Source organism: Pithys albifrons, chromosome 3 (assembly GCF_047495875.1).
Source record: "Pithys albifrons albifrons isolate INPA30051 chromosome 3, PitAlb_v1, whole genome shotgun sequence".
Taxonomy (NCBI): domain Eukaryota; kingdom Metazoa; phylum Chordata; class Aves; order Passeriformes; family Thamnophilidae; genus Pithys; species Pithys albifrons.
Window position 1 is genome coordinate 49,159,549 of NC_092460.1, and position 15,785 is coordinate 49,175,333.

At 53.7% G+C, this 15,785-nt stretch overlaps 1 protein-coding gene across 1 annotated transcript; it reads left to right on the forward strand.

The window, feature by feature from the left end:
• The first annotated feature begins 728 nt into the window (after positions 1 to 728).
• Positions 729 to 15,391, forward strand: TRIOBP (TRIO and F-actin binding protein). The gene is made up of 14 exons (XM_071551750.1): positions 729 to 968; positions 4,686 to 4,742; positions 5,097 to 5,165; positions 5,618 to 5,707; positions 6,557 to 6,666; positions 7,108 to 7,672; positions 8,286 to 8,396; positions 10,405 to 10,552; positions 10,978 to 11,089; positions 11,560 to 11,719; positions 12,062 to 12,175; positions 12,485 to 12,571; positions 13,560 to 13,723; positions 14,431 to 15,391. The coding sequence occupies exons 1-13, from the start codon at positions 963 to 965 to the stop codon at positions 13,719 to 13,721; spliced, it is 1,791 nt and encodes a 596-aa protein (XP_071407851.1). The 5' UTR covers positions 729 to 962; the 3' UTR covers positions 13,722 to 13,723; positions 14,431 to 15,391.
• Positions 15,392 to 15,785: the final 394 nt, after the last annotated feature.

Here is a 15,785-nt window from a genome sequence, read left to right on the forward strand (position 1 = left end):
ATCCCTTCCCTCACTTCATTACCCTAGGCCAGAGAGGAGCCCAAAGCCCTGAACTCCCCCTGTACAATTGGGTCAGATCACCTCACCTGCATCAGGTTTCTTCAGCACTGAGCTCTGGGCCAGGCAGCTTCTCTTTGCCTTGCAGCAAGAAGCATCGCCTCGGTGTGATTGCACAGTACAGCCTGGCATTTCGTGATGTGGAGCCCCTGCCCCTTTTCCTTTGGGACCCTCTCTAGCAATTCCCCTTCCTGAGGCCCACTGCCTTTCCAGAGGCACCAGCGGCAACCCCCACATGACCTGCTACCACCTCTGCCAAGAACCTAGGGGAGTTCATTTGGGACACCAGGACATAAAACTGAGCAGCCTCAGGAGCCAAGGCAGGGATGCCACTGTATGCACTGCTGAAAATCCCTGCCTGCGAAAAATCCCAGCCTGAGAGCAAACCTTGCCTGGGTAATGACAGTCCCTTCCCGAGGCAGCAGCGGATCATCCCATCCCACCCAGGGCTTCACGTTTGCCCGAGCCTGCGGGGCGGGAGTGGGACACGGCTCAGCCCCAGCATCGCCCTCGTCCCGTAGCGCCCGCAGCCGCCGCCCTTTCCGTGCGGACCGGCGGCCGCGCCCGCCCCGGCGGCTCCATTGGCTGCGGGCGGCCGGGGCGGTGGCGCCGGCTGCCATTGGCCTGCCCGGGTCCTCCCAGGAAGTTCGGGGGGAGGAAAGAAAAGTTTTTAGGGTGGTTTTCTTTTTCTCCTCCTCCCCCCTCCCGCCCCCCCTTTCCTTTTCCTTTTTTCTTAATTAAAAAAAAAAGGAAAAAGGCGAGCGGGGAGCGCGGGGCGGGCGGGCGGAGCGGGCATGGTGGGGCCGTGGGAGCCGCCCGGCCGCTGAAGCCGCCCCGCCGCCCTGGCTGCGAACGCCCGGCCCCGCCGCGACCCCGGCCCCGGCTCCGGGCGCGGCGCCCCCGCCATGACGGTGAGTGGGGACCGGCTCGCGGGTTCGGGGCTCGGCGGGCAGGAGGGCGCGGGAGCTTCTCCCCCTGAGGCTCGGGGCACAGCTCGGGACTGGGAGGGGGCACTGAGCCCCCCAGCTGTCAGCCGCCAGCCCCGGGGGTCCATCCGCGCCGGGGGTCTCCGGAGCCTCTGTTCCCCGGCGTCTCTGGCCCCGAACTCAAGGGCTTTGGCGGTGCCTCCTTGGCTCCCTTTTCCATCCTCGACGGGCACCACCCCAACCCGATGAGCGGGAGCGTGGACCGGGCTGAGGCCAGAGCAGCTCACCTCATCGGTGACCGCAGCCGGTTGCGAAATTCGTGTATCCCCGGGCGTGGGGAGCTCCTGCTCCCTGTGGGAAACAGATGCGGTTTGGGGCAGGGAACATCCCACCCCTGGGGCGAACGTTCATTGACACGGGAGGCTGCCGGCCGCGGGAGGAAGGATGTTGAGCAAAGTGGGGTAATGGAGGTGACAGGCTGCGCTGTGCCCACCGGCGTTTCGCACGGGGGCGGTGGGAGACGGAGAGCCTGTCGCCCGCTGGCTCTCGCTGCACGTGTAGGTTCGGGAGCGACGTGTGTGCTCCACCCTGGAAACTATTTTACTTTCACCGAACTGAGCTGGAGTGGTTTTGCTTTGTGTTTTGGCTTGGGGCCTGCGCCTTGTGGAGCGGGTTCCCTTTTTTGAGGAGAGGAGAGGAGACACTGTGCGTTCCGGGAGGCTTGAGAGCCCCTTGCACCATCTCCCGGAGATGAGGGAAAGCAATGCTCCAGGACCTGCAGTCCTGAGGAGCTTTTGTGAGCAGGAAGAGCAGGAGGCATGGTGATGGCAGAAGCTGGTGATGGAAAAATACATCTAACGATCCTGTTTGTCCACTTGGACGCTGAACTTTCTCAGCTTGCCACAGTCTTCTCCTCCACTTCTCCATCCCAGCGCCTCAGTACCACCCAGGAGCCATTCCTTCACTCCCACCCTGTCCCTTTTCCTTCTTTGGTGTTTACATTCTTCAGATACTTAGAGGCTGTTATCACCTCCCCTGTAGCCCTTCTTCAACCAGAACAGGCAGCTGCCTCTCTTTAACCTGCTGTTGCAAGCCGCTCTTTCCAGATGTCACCTATGTCCCCAGTTGCTTGAAACCCCTTCCAGTGCCTCTACTTGACCAGCTACAGGGCTGAACATAAAAATCCAGATGGGTATGGATGCAAGTGGGCAAAATTGCTGCTGCCACCTCCCAGGCCAAAGCCCTGCCATCTGCAGCCACAAGCTGTGCTGCAGGGCCATGCATTTTGCTGGGGGTGCATCCTGCCACATCATTGCATCTCCGGCACCCGGATCTCTCCCAGCAGCTCGGCTTTCCTGGATGTTTCCTCCTCCCACTGTTGGGCCATTTCCTCTGGATGAGGGGTTCTGTTTGAACCCCGCTCTCTTCTCTGTCCGTTTGTTGAGATTTTTATGCTGGATGAGGAAACTGGATTTGGTTGTGGGGAAGGGAAGATAAGTGGCTTTAAGCACTTTGAGCATCAACTGATGCCTCAGCTTATGATACTGGCCCTACTATGACAAGAATAGTTCAAAAACGATTCTATAGAGCTGTGGCTCTGTGTCTGAGTGAAAGAAGTGAAAGCAGAAGAGCTGTGCAATTTGCAAGGTTGGGAGAAGCCCTCCTGGGGGAATTTTCTGGCTTCAGTACTGTGCTGGGGACAGTGGTGCTGGCAGGAGTTTGTGGCAGTTTTCCCCGTGGCATGCATCCTTTTAATGCTAATTATTTTGGCACCTAATGATTTGGGATTGTACATCCTCAATAAGAAGAGACCCAGCTGATCCGTAGACAGCCCCAGCCAGCAGTTCTTTTGCTCCCTCTCTCCCTGTACTGTTGTTTTTCTACCTTTGTGGAGCCTGCCCATCTCTCTTCTGTTGAGTGCACGTGCATCCCGTGAGGGAAGGAGGTTGCACTTTGATGTTTTGCCTCCTTTCCTTCTTTTCCACTGCTCAGAGTTTGGAGCTGAAGCTTAAGTCACCAGATTGGAAGGAATAAGGGGGAAAAGGGTGGAAATGCTGCCATGGGGAAATAATTAAATTTTGGGGTGTGTTCTCAAGGCAGCAGTGAAGCCACCAGGATGTCTGTGTTAATGGAGATGCATGCACCCCCTCATCTCCTAGCTGCCAGCAGTGCCTGTCACCTCAGCAGGAAGTGAGGTTTGGGAGCTCTTTCACTCTGGTTTTCCTCCCTTCTCAGGGATCTTAGGACTGCCAGATGCTTCTGGCCAGGCCTGAAGCTGGAGCAGCCGCTGACCCTCCTCTTGGCAGGTCTCCCTTCTGCTCGAACCAATAGGTGGGGCCGTCACATTCTCAGCTCCTGCCACCCCATAACCTTGGGTGTAACCCAAGAGCAGCAGCTCAGGGAGATGAAAGCAGGGGAAGGCTCTTCCTGACCGTGTGGCCAGGGAGCTCGGCTTGTGGGGCAGCTGTGGCCAGCCACTGGGCTTGTTCAAGGGGTATGGAGTGGCCACCCCTTCTCACTAGCTCAGTCTTAGCTGGTGGTTGTGACACATGGGGACGGCTGGTGGCTTCGGTGGGACTGGCAAGTCTGGTGCTGGTCCTCTGGGAGGTCCAGCTCTGGTACTGTCCCTTCTTGAACATTGTCCCTGCCTGGGTTGGCTGCAGAAGGGCAGATTGGCAAACTCTGACTTCCTGCAGAGAAGAGGCATTGGACTGAATTCTTTGGTGGTGCAACTTCCCTGAACCCAGCAGTGCTGGGAGGAGGGACTGCCTCAAGCCTGTTTGGCTGAGGGCAAAGCTAGGGACAGAGTCAGCTCCCTGGTGTTTCACCTTGGGAAGGAGATAAACTGGTTGGGATGCTGCACCAGTGGCATGAGGTTAGGAGGAGGCAGGGACAGAAACTTCATTCTGGCATGGGGTGATGGGGGTGAAATTCTCTTTACCCTAATCTTCAGTAGCAGTGGCTGGGCAGAAGGCAGGCTGTGTAGTTGGAGGGACCAGAAGGAGCTGGGTAGGAGAAGGGCCCCCAGAATATCAGAGATGGTTGGGCCTTGGAAGGGGTTGAGTCTTGGAGAGGGAAAAGGTTCAAGCACTGGTTGTGACTGACTTCATCTCTTCCCTGGGGCACATCATTTAAAAGCAACATGTTTTCACAGCTGTTGAATTGCCTCCTGTACATTTTCGGTGAAGGCTGTTTTGTAGAGAGCTACTCATATCTTTAATAAGTGTTCGGTGGTGAAGTTACTGGAGGGATGTAGCTCTGGGGCACAGACAGCCAGGGTTTGGATAAGGTGTGTATGGTTCTTTGTGACTTTGCCTCCATCTTTGAGGCAAGCCCTATCAGTGGTGGTAGAGCATTCCCTTCTACCCACTCTCCTTGTCCCTGCCTCCCCCTCTCTGAATAAATACTTTTGAAGCACCTTGTGGAAACCTTCCTGCTTCATATTTTCTTTTATTTATTTTTTTAAACCTCTTTCCTTATCTCCTGCTTCCTCTTACAGGAATGACTGCCTGCTGGTGAGAGCTATGCTCAGTTCTCCTTTGCCATGAGGTCATATAATCCCAGGATTTTCTTAAAAGCAGTGCCAGGGTATTCCCACTGTTGTTCTGCCCATGGGGACTTGCCTTTCACCCCCTGGCATGAAAAGCACTTTTGTGGGTCAATCTGAGACAGTAACTCTCTGTTTTGTCCTTTTCTCTCCAGCCGGACCTCCTCAATTTCAAGAAGGGATGGATGTCCATCCTGGATGAGCCAGGAGAGGTAAGCCTGAGACATGAGTCTGCTTCTTCCCCTAGTCCCAGCTGCTAGAGATCCCTGGTGAGCCAGCTGATTTCCTTCCTCCTTGCATGCTGAGGTCTCTCCTGATGGGAAAGGTGATGGGAAACCTTTGGTGGAGGTGCCTAGCTTTGTGTGTGGACATGGAGTTTCATCGAGTGCCTGTCTCCCAACTGAGAAGCACAAGGGGCATCTGGGAGGGACATAGAGGAGGGAGAAGAGAAGGCTGAGAGGTCATAGCACAGAGCATCCCTTCCTGTTCCTATACTTTCCCTGGTAACTGCCTATCCATTTCCCTCCTGTCTTTTCCCTTCCCTCCCCTGCCTGATCGGCCTACAGTGGAAGAAACATTGGTTCGTGCTGACCGACTCGAGCCTGAGGTATTACCGGGACTCGAATGCAGAGGAGGTAAGCATGGACAGCCTTTCTCCAACCCTTTCTTCCTTCTTGTCCAGGGGGGAGAGGAGCGCAGCCCTGGCATGACCAGTGTGCTCCAGGGAGAAGCAGCAGCAGTGTTGTGTCGTCCTGAAGGATGCTGCAGGTGGCAAGCTGCTCTTTGCCAAGGCATGATGTGTGGTGGTGAAGCTGGGGGGGACTGTCAGTGGTGGGGGATGAGAAGAAGGGCTGTGGCTGGGCATCTCTGGTGCTCTCCGTCCACACTGCCACCTGCCTTTCGGTTAGAAGAGGCCACGCTGTGCCTTAAAACTGAGCCTGGCTCCTGGAGAGCTGAGCCTAGCTGCAAGAGAGCTATGGGCCAAAGGCAGAGGTGGCCTGCACTTTGGTTGGAGTGCTGGCAGGTGATGGAGGTTTTTTCAAAACTGAGTGAGCACTGATGTCCTAGCGGGTGGCTGTGCTTGCAGGCTGATGACCTTGATGGAGAAATTGACCTCCGCTCCTGCACGGATGTGACAGAGTTTGCGGTGCAACGCAACTATGGCTTCCAGATACACGTGAGCATCTGGCACTGTGTGGGCACAGAGCTGTAGCACCAAGGGACACTGGGTGGGAATGTGTGCTCCCTCCCTGTGCCAAGGTGCTGAGAGGCAATTCATGAAAATCTTTTGCCAGGAGAATGGCCCAGGAGGGCTGGTTTGGTGACACATGGGTGGCAGTACTCAGGGACACAAGTGCTACCTGCCTGCAAAGGAAAGAGTAGGAAGAGGCTTTGCAGTGCTAGCTGAAGGCTGTGCTGGAGGCAGTCCAGGAGCCAAGCAAGCTAAATGCCAGGAGTGTTTAATTGACCTGTTGGCTGAGGCAACCTCTTCATAGCTACAGGGAGGGAGTGGTGAGCACTGCAGACCTCAGTGTAGCCTGGCTGACTGCTCTGAGTGACAGCCTGTACCCTGGATCCAGCTCCAGTACAGTCCTGTCCTTAGCTCTTTGCTGTAGCAGCAGGAGGTGGCTAAGGCTGCTAAGACAGCACAGAAAATGGTAGATGCTCAGGGCTGGGCACTTCATGGTCTGAGTTTGCCTGTGGCCTGCTCTGTACCCCAGTGCTGGCACCCAGATCCCAGCATCTGCACAGTTGGATTGCACCAGCACACATTTGGCCCAATGTGCCAGCAAAGTTTCTTTTGCCTTTGCTTGGAGATGGTCTCAGAGAATGTGTAATGGATTTCCTTTTAGTGTGTCTCCTCTCCCACCCCTCCACCTGACTCCAAGAGCCTGAGACAGTGGGTTGCCTTTCTAACACTCTTCACCACGTGTGCATGTGGGTGCTTGTGGGTCTCAGGGAGCGAGTGGGAGCTTCTGCACCTCTGCTGGTCACTGACAGGGCCTCTGTCACCTCCCTATTGCAGACAAAGGATGCCATCTTCACCCTGTCAGCAATGACCTCGGGCATCCGGCGCAACTGGATTGAGGCCCTGAGGAAGAATGTGCGCCCAGTCAGTGCTCCAGATGTCACCAAGTAAGAGCTGCCCTGTGCTGCTTCTCCTCTTCCCACTTGCTGCCCCTCTACCCTGGCAGGCAGGGACCAGGAAGGCCCCTCTGGAAATTCCACCACTCCCAGATCAGCCCTGCTCTCTGCTTCTGAAAATGGCTTCATTACACCAGCCGGTGACAGGGATCGGCAACCTGATGACTTCCTCTCTTGCACCTGCTTTTTACCTCCCCACATCAGTTTAGACTGGTTTCTCCACCAGCATAGCTGGAACTGGGGTAAATCCTCCCCATCCTGTCGAGGAACCTATTTCCCTGAGGGAAAATAGGGACCAGAGCTCCATGCTCAGGGTGGGGTTTTGTAAGGCTGGGCTGAGTGAAAACTGAGACTTGGGCAGTTTGCAGTGCCTCTGCTGGCATCCTTTCCCAAATGGTACCTCTGCTTCACCAGTTGCTGCTCTGGTTTCAGGCTCTCTGACTGTGATAAGGAGAACTCCTTCCATAACTGCGTTCCCCAGAAAGGATCACTCCGGACAGAGGAGCAGCAGCAGCCAGGCTCAGCCCTGGGCTCTGAGGGGAGCTCGAAGGGCAGTCACTGGAAGGCAGATGGACAGCGCCATGCCTTTGACTATGTGGAGCTGTCTCCCTTGCCACAGGACCCTGGGAATCAGGGGTCCACTCAGAGGACAAAAGGGAGCTTGAGGATGTCTGACCGAACCCCCAAGTATGAGGAGCTGGAGCGGGATCTGGCTGTCCGTTCGGAGGAGAGGCGGAAATGGTTTGAGACTCCTGATGGCAGGGTCTCAAACAGTGATGGCCCAACAGGAGACTCTTCTCGCAAGATCAGGGAGCAGAACCTCCCCACTCCTCCACTTTCAGAAGACCAGCGGGCTCATCTGAATGAGGAGATAGAGAAGAAGTGGCTGGAGCTGGAACGTCTGCCCTTGAAGGACTTGCAGCGGGTGCCCTTGACGGCACTCCTGAACCAGAGCAAGGGGGGTCATGGAGACACCAATGAGGTGTTGAAAAAGGAGGTAAGAGCATCCCTCCCCTCTGAAAACTGGGATTCTGGTGGCCCCTAGTGTGGTCCTTGGCAGCAGGAGGCTCTGCAGAAGAGCAAGGCAGAGGTGCAGGCTGATGTTCATTGTTTCTGGCTCTGTTTGCCACCACTTGAGTGCATGGAGGCTTTTGCAGCCCAGTAATGTGAGGCCAAAGGCTTGCTCTCACACACCTGAAGAGGTTCCCCAGATCACATTTTGGTCCAGGATAATTCATTTGATGGCGCTGCTTGCATGGAATCTGTGTTTCCTGAGAATACATCCACAGCCTTTCTTCTCTGGCTGCTTCCAAGCCTGCAAGCTCTTCACCTGCAAGCCTTTGAAAGGAGTAATGGAGTGGTGGTTTTCTCCAGCATGGATCCACCTCTGGAAGCTGGGATGTCTCTTCTGTTCCTTACAAGCACTTATCAGGCTGGAGCTGGCTTTGCCAGTTTGGTCCCTAGGCAGGCTGCCAAGGAAGCAGATGTCTTTACTGGCCGTGAATGGTCCTCCCCATCCCTAAGCCCAGGGTTTGGATATGGCGTATTGGTCAAACCATGGCACTTTTCCACCCTTGGCTGAGTATCTCTCACTCTCCTCCCTGGCACAGATCCAGTCACTGCGGGCACAACTGGAGTCCTGCCGGGCCAGAAATGAGAGTCTTCGGGAAGCAGCAATATCCCAGGGAGACAGCCATGTACCCCGAGGGTACATCTCACAGGTGAGCAGGGTGCAGGACACGGACCTGGAGGTCACTCCCAAAACCAAACTGGAAAATGCGGGGACTCAGCTCATTGCAGAGCAGGTATCGCTAATCATTGGGTTGCCATGGTGACCCTAACTGGACCCATTTTTAATCAATGTTAATTACATAACAGCTGGTGCATTTTATCGGGCCTTAAAGGGGACGGAGTTACAAAGGGAGAGGAGAACAGTTAGGGGAGAAGTGCAGGATCTGTGCCCGACTTTACACGTACGCCCTGTGCTGGCCTGGCCTCCTGGGCTGGGGGGTGAGCCATCCCCCAGCTCAGGAGTGGGTCAGCAGCTTTCTGCCGAGCCTCTGGTGTGCTCCCCTGTGGTTTGCTGCTCACCACATGTGGTTCTTGATAATGAGGGCTCCCAAGTGCCTTGTTAAAAGCAGTCAGTCAGGCCCTGGGGACCTCCAATCCCTGTCAGGACCGCTCAAGCCCTGAAGGTCACTATGACTGCGCAGGCCATTTGTTGGGGAGAGCACGTGGGAGAGCCTGCAAAGCAGAATTTGCTCATGCCTCAGCCTCTCTCTTTGCTTTGTTTATTTATTCTTTCCCTCTTACGGTCTCATGCAAAGCAAGCGAGTCACATCCCAGAGGGATTTCCTGTGGAGGGACTGCTGTTCTGTCATGCAGTAGGGTTTTCATGCAGTAGTGTTTTCAGTATGTACCCTATGTGTTGAAAGATACTGGGTCAAGGAGGTTGGCAGGGCAGGAAATTGGGGCTGGCTAAGGCTGTTGCAGTGGGTTGGCTGTACCTAGTCCAGATAAAGAAACCCACAAGTTCTGTAGTACACAGCTGGACACTTACCAGTCTCTCTGTCATCTTGATTTAATATTTACAGCTCACAGGCTTCTTTATGGTCAAAAAAAAAGGAAAAGCAGTGTGGAGGAATTCCCTTATCTTTCTAATAACTTGTCTCAAAAGGCCAGTATGTCACATTTGAGGCCAAATTTGGCCTTTCCCCGAAGGATTTGTTCTGTGTGATAAGCGCTGCAGCCAGTCCATGGACAGATCACCAAACTGATTCCTCACCTTTTCCTCTCCTTCGGTTGATCCGTGAGCTTCCCTTGTCTCAATACAGAGGAGTAGCCAGCAAGGACTTTGGTTCACGCATTTGTGTTGCAGTGTCCTTTGTATCAGCATTTGCTTTAGTGCAGGGGGAAGGAATAGGATGCCAAGGGGCTGTTTTCATGACTTCCTAGCTCTCTGCTGATGTCTTTGAGGCCCAGACTTTTAAGAAAATGGCATGGTTTGCTGATAAACAGATCCTTTTTGAGAGGCTTGGGGTGGTGCTGGCAGCATCTGGAGGGGGAGCAGAGATGTAGTGGCAAGGTGGGAACCATTTTGCTTTGCTCTATCTTGAGTTAACCACAGCACTAAGCATAGAAAGAACCAAATCCTTGGTCTCTGAGCCATCAGAAAGGAAGGCAAGCTGTGTGAGGAGGATCCCTAACCATGAGTCTGTAGGGAGAGCTCTTTGGCAGCCTCTGTCAGGCCACAGGGCAGCGCAAGGTGTCACTTTTCAGGAGAAGAGACTCAGTTTTCACTGATTCCAAGGGATGCTGCTTCATTTAAAAGGCAGATACTGAGGTGCAGTTTCCTCTGTTGGTCTTCTTCAGCCAGGCAGTGCAGCCTAGTGGAGGGTCAGGACTGCGATGTCACATGTTATTCCTAGCTCTTGTCCCAAGAGCAATGTTCCTGTCTTGCTGCTTTAGTTTAAGAGCCAGAAGAATGTTTCTTCCTTTGTAAAATGCAAAAGGGTTGCCAGATGTGTGTCCCTGTCAAATAGTTGTGTCCAGGGATTAAAGTGCCACTTCACTTTCAGAAGTGGGTGGTAGTCTCACTTCTCTCAAAGTCTCTCTGGAAGTGGGTGACATTTTTAAAGGCAAATGTCAGCCCATCCAGGTGCCTGTCATGGCCCAAGCCCTTCCATTTTCCTTCCTGGTGTCTCACCCTTCCTGTTCTCCACACAACAGGAGGCCTGTGAGCGCAGCCTGGCTGAGATGGAGTCATCCCACAAGCAAGTGATGGAGGAGCTCCAGAGGCACCACCATCGGGAGCTGGAGCGGCTGCGGCAGGAGAAGGAGCGGCTCCTGGCAGAAGAGGCAGCAGCAACAGCAGCAGGTAGGAGCAAACACCAACCACACTGTTGATCTTACTGCTGTGAGGCTGATGCTCCTTGGAGCGTGAGCTTTGGTGCTCTTTGGACCTGTCGTGCTGGTGGAGATGGAGTGGTAAAGGTACTGTGAGAAATGGGGTCTTGCTTCTGTGGATGAGTAGGAGTGGGCCAGCACCTTCTTGTAGGTGGACAGGGCTGACAGAGGTGGTAAGAAGCTCCCGCACTGTCCTGTGTTGGTCTCCTTGGCAGCATGGTCATCCTGGGGTGTGAAGAAGGTGGGGGATGCCCTGAGGGCAGAAAGGAGAATCTGCAAAGACAGATCTGAGTACCTGCAGTGGCAAGAGCTCAACCAGTTCCCTGGTGTGGTTTCCCCAGATGTACTAAAGCTGGCACAGCCTGATGCACCATCTCCCATTGTTCCCCTCTGCAGCCATCGAAGCACTGAAGAAAGCCCACCGTGAGGAAATGAATAAGGAGCTGGGCAGGACACGAAGCTTCCAGCAATGCAGCTCTCTCCCAGAAGCACTCCAGAAGCAGCATCAGTAAGAAAGCACCTCTCTTGCTCCCCTTGCCCTGTAATGCCACCTTGTGCCAGTGTTGCTGCACCCCATCTGCAGCTCTAGCCCCTGGCTCTTTCTCCTGTCATCTCCCCAGCTCCCCTCTCAGGGCAGTGGGTGTCCAGTGGTGACTGCCAGGGCTGCTGGAGTTGTAGGACAGGGAGGTTTGTCTCTCGGTTGGCTCTTTTCCCTATAGCACCTCCCTCTTCCCCAAAGCTTTTCCCCTCTGATTTTTTTATGGAAAGCTCCTAGAATTCTCCTGTATGTCTTGAGACTCCTAGAAGCGCCACACTCAAGTGCAGGAGTGTGAAAACTGAAGCCTTGGTCCCCGGAGAACATTGTTTTTTATTAGTGACTGATGTGGGCAAAGGCTGGCCATGACAGGGGGAAAGCAGTGCCAGTGGTCAGCAGCTGGCAGGGGTTTTAGGGCAGCAATGTCAGTGCCTCTTTCACAGGTTGGATGTGGATTCCCTGAAGCGGGAGCTGCAAGTGCTTTCTGAGCAGTATTCCCAAAAGTGCCTGGAAATTGGGGAGCTCACCCAGAAGGCAGAGGAACGAGAGCAGATACTGCAGCGCTGTCAGCAGGAGGGGAAGGACCTCCTTCGGAAAAATCAGGCAAGAGAAGTGCTTTCCCTGCCAGTAGAAGCATGTTCCTTCCTCACACAGCAGAGCCCCACTGTTAAAGCTCCCCTATTTGTTCATATTTCTTCCCTTCTGAGATTTTTATCATCAGAAAGAAAAATATTAAGAATTAGAGAATGTAAATATGCTTGCCTTAACTGTGGTGTTAAATACGGCAAGTGTATTCTGCTCGTTGTAGATGCTGCTGTCAGTTGTGGACAAAGGGTTACAAAATTGTATCTAAGCTGGAGTAGGGCTGGCATGGAGATGGAAGGCTCAGGACAGTAGAGAGGCCCGTTCCATGGCTACTCTGACGTCTTTTGGCTTTGCCTGCAGGAGCTGCAGACCCGCCTCTCAGATGAGATTGGGAAGTTGCGAAGCTTTATTTCATCACGGAGCTCTGGAGACCGCTCTTCGCACAACAATGAGCGGAGCTCCTGTGAGCTGGAGGTATGTCAGTCCCCCTGGGCTGTCCCACTGCATCCATCCCCTGCCCATGCTGAGGGGCTTCTCCTCTCAATGGTTTTGGCTTGGAGCAGGTGGGAGGCGGGCGCCGGATGGAGCAGTGAGGATGGTGCAGGAAGCAGGAACGCAAGCTTCTCCTCCACCACTCTCTCAGGCTGCTTGTGCCGTTTCCTGCCCCAGCCCTTCTGGCCCTTCCTTCCTTTCCCACCATCGCGCTTGCGCCAAGACCTGCCAGCCCTTCCGAGGTGGTGACGCTTGAGTCACCTCTGGTTCTTCTCCCACTTTCTGGCACAGGTGCTGCTGCGGGTGAAGGAGAATGAGCTCCAGTACCTAAAGAAAGAGGTGCAGTGCCTCCGGGAGGAGCTGCAGATGATGCAAAAGGTGGTGTTTTCTGGGAGTCATTGGGCAAATGGCAGGAGAGGGGAAGGAGGGGACCACTAGGGCTGCATATCAGAGGGTTCATCTGGGTTTAATGGGTGCTCAGGACAAACACTCTTGTGCTCCTTGCTCACTACAGAGCACATAGCAGTTCTAAACAGTATGGGCTGGCATAGACTTACCTTGTAGAAGGGAAGCATCACAGAGACTTTGTTGATGGTTTCCCCAGATATATGCACATACAACAATGGACAATCCAGGAGCCTTTCTTTTCCAAATGGGAAACCTGGATGAAGTCTGCCTGGCACTCTGCTTCCCCAAGTTGTCCTCTTTCTGGGTAGATGTATTTCCTTGGGCATTGTTTTTGGGTGTGCTGCTCCCTCCACTGGCAGCAGCTCCCTCAGAGGGATTTTCAAAGACCCTTGCCAAAGGAGAACCTAAAAGAGGCTTGGAGATTCAGTGATGCTCCAGGAGTTTATAACTTTTCTTTTTGCCATATAAGCAGCTGGGTCCAGCTCTCTGAATGGCCTGCATCCCTGGTAGTGTTTATTTTTCCCATATGGCAGCCTCACATGCACACTAGCCTGAGATTACCTCAGTTGGTTAAAACTTGGTTGTAATAATGGCAAGGTCATGGGTTCAGTCCCTTGTGTGGGCCATTGACGTAAGAGTTGGACTTGACGATCCTTGTGGGTCCCTTCCAACTCAGGATAGTCTGTGATTCTGTGAGTCATAGTGAAGCCCACATCACCTCCTCAGTCTGATGCTGCAGATCCCCACTGTTGTGGCACCAGAGTCTCTGCCTTCCTCCCTGGCCCAGGGTTTGTGAAGTGCTACCTCCATGCTCATCTTCTGAATGGTTTCTGCGTGGCCTGGATTGGGATGGACTAGACCCAGGGCTAGCTTTCTCCTCACCTGCTGGGCTCACTTTGCCACAACCGTCCCTAATACCAGGCCAGAGACCTGCTGACCCCTCTCCCTCCCCTGGCAGGACAAGAGATTTGCCTCAGGGAAATATCAAGATGTCTATGCAGAGTTGAATCACATTAAGGTGCGCTCAGAGCGAGAGATTGAGCAGCTGAAGGAGCACCTGCGCCTGGCCATGGCAGCTCTGCAGGAGAAGGAGTCACTGTGCAACAGTGTCAGCAAATAACGGTGAGCACTGGGGATGCTGTGACATCCCCTGCAGGTGAAAGTGGCTGAGACTGCCTGCTGCACATTGACGGGGGGATGGAAGCTGCCAGTTTCTCCTGTTCCACTCAGTCTTGAAACTTCAGGCTTATAAACTCTTCCTTCGCTGCTTCTTGCACCCCTGGTCCTCCTGTTAATCCCCAACATTGTCCCAAGGGCATCAGCCTCCTTTTCACTGCATTATTTTTGATGCATCGAGTGCTGCTCAACCAGGCTGGATGTGGGAGCCAGGCAATGCTGGCCTTCGCCCTGTGGGTTGGGTAGCAGTGTGGGGGCAGTTACACACTCCCTGCATAGACAGTGTTTCTGCTCTGCACCTTTGAAGTGGTTTTCCTATCACAGCATGGAAATTTTAGGTCTGCATCAAAGCAGCCCCGACTAGACCCAGCCCTTCTCCCACACTCATACGCAGACCATCCCTGCCATATCTGGGAGGGAAGTAGAGTGGAATGAGTGCATCCTATTATCCAGAGTGCTTCTGCTTTTGGCTTGGATGCCATAGTCATTGGGACTGGGGTCACCCTACTCCCTCAGCGCTGGCTGATGGACACTGGCATGAGTGGGTCTGCAGCAGGGCACCAGACAGCCATCTCTCTGGGGAGCAGAAGGGACAGTATTTCTGTGCTTGGTGGAGTCTTTCTAAACCATTTCTGTTTCATCTTTCTCTCTAGGTCTGCTCTACATTTGTTATCTGTTCTAGTCTTGTATTTGCTCCATTCCTCACTTGTGGGGAGAGGGAGGTTGAATCCCATCTGTTATCGCCTTGGTGAGGAAACCCACACGCCCCCAACCTCCACACTCCCCTCCCAAAGCTTTTTTGATGAACCCTTTTTGCCTGCATACCTGAGCACATTGTTTGGACTGGCTCCTTACATGCACCTTCTTCAGGATTTTATATGTGAAAATTATATTTTATGGAGGATTTTTTCCACACCAGGAAGAAGGGGAAGAGGAGGAGGAAAACTTTTACTACATCACCAGCATTTTTGAAACCTGAAAAAGAGAATCTGTTTTTCCCCCTTCCCCAACCCTATTGCTCCCAGCCACACAGCCACCTTTGGCACATACTCCCTCTCTTCCAAATGTCTTCAGCGTTTCCTGGGATGTAGAGCAAGGACCACTCTTCCCCCTTCCCTTGCCACCCCCAGGGACCTGTGGAGAAATTATGCAAGCCATAAGAGGGAGATGCCAGGGCAGTCTGCCATGGATGTGCTTGCCTGGGACATTTGAAAGAGGACACCTTGGCAAGAGTCTGCATGATCGAGCTCTCTCTGTGACTGTCCTTTTGGCTGCTTCAAGAACACAAGTTGGCAGGAGCCAGAGCCACGGGGCTTCTCCTTTCTGGGGAAGAGGAGCTGTGAGGCTGCTACTGCACCTGCTGGAGCCAACCTCCCCAAGGTGGCAGCTGCTGCTGCTCTGCTGCACCCTTCAACTTTTAACTTAATAAAATCTTCCCCTTTCGCTGAGAAAAATGTGTTCCTCAGGAAGGTTTGCCATGTGGCCCTAATCCAGGGGGGATGGGAGAAAGGGTAATTTTCAAGGTTTTGAGGCATAATGTCCAGTTGGTTCCCTCCCTCAGGATTTTGTACAGGAAAGCAGCAGGAGCACCTCCAACCCCTGGCCAGAGAGCAGGGAGCCCTGCTGTGCTGTTATCCAGCTGTCTTCTCCACCTTTGAGTTTGAGAGGGAAAATAATCTGCTTCACCACACTGCTCCCGAAATTTCGTATGGACCATCAGCCTCATGGAGGAAGAGCTGAGCCTGGGCTCCATTAGTAAATCCAGTTTTGGGAGGGCACATGGCACTACAAATTACTGGCAGACTAAACAGTGTATACAGGTCCTGGGGGAGATCAGAGGGATCTCAAACATTTTAATTCTCCTGTTTTTTGGGTGAAGCATACTACTTCTTTGTCTGGATGGAGGACCTAGGGGTGACTATTTCTTGTTCAGCCCCATCCCAATGTAAATGGGAGCTGTTGCTTTACGGAGAGCCTGCTGGCCATTACAGAAGAGCCCTAATTGCAG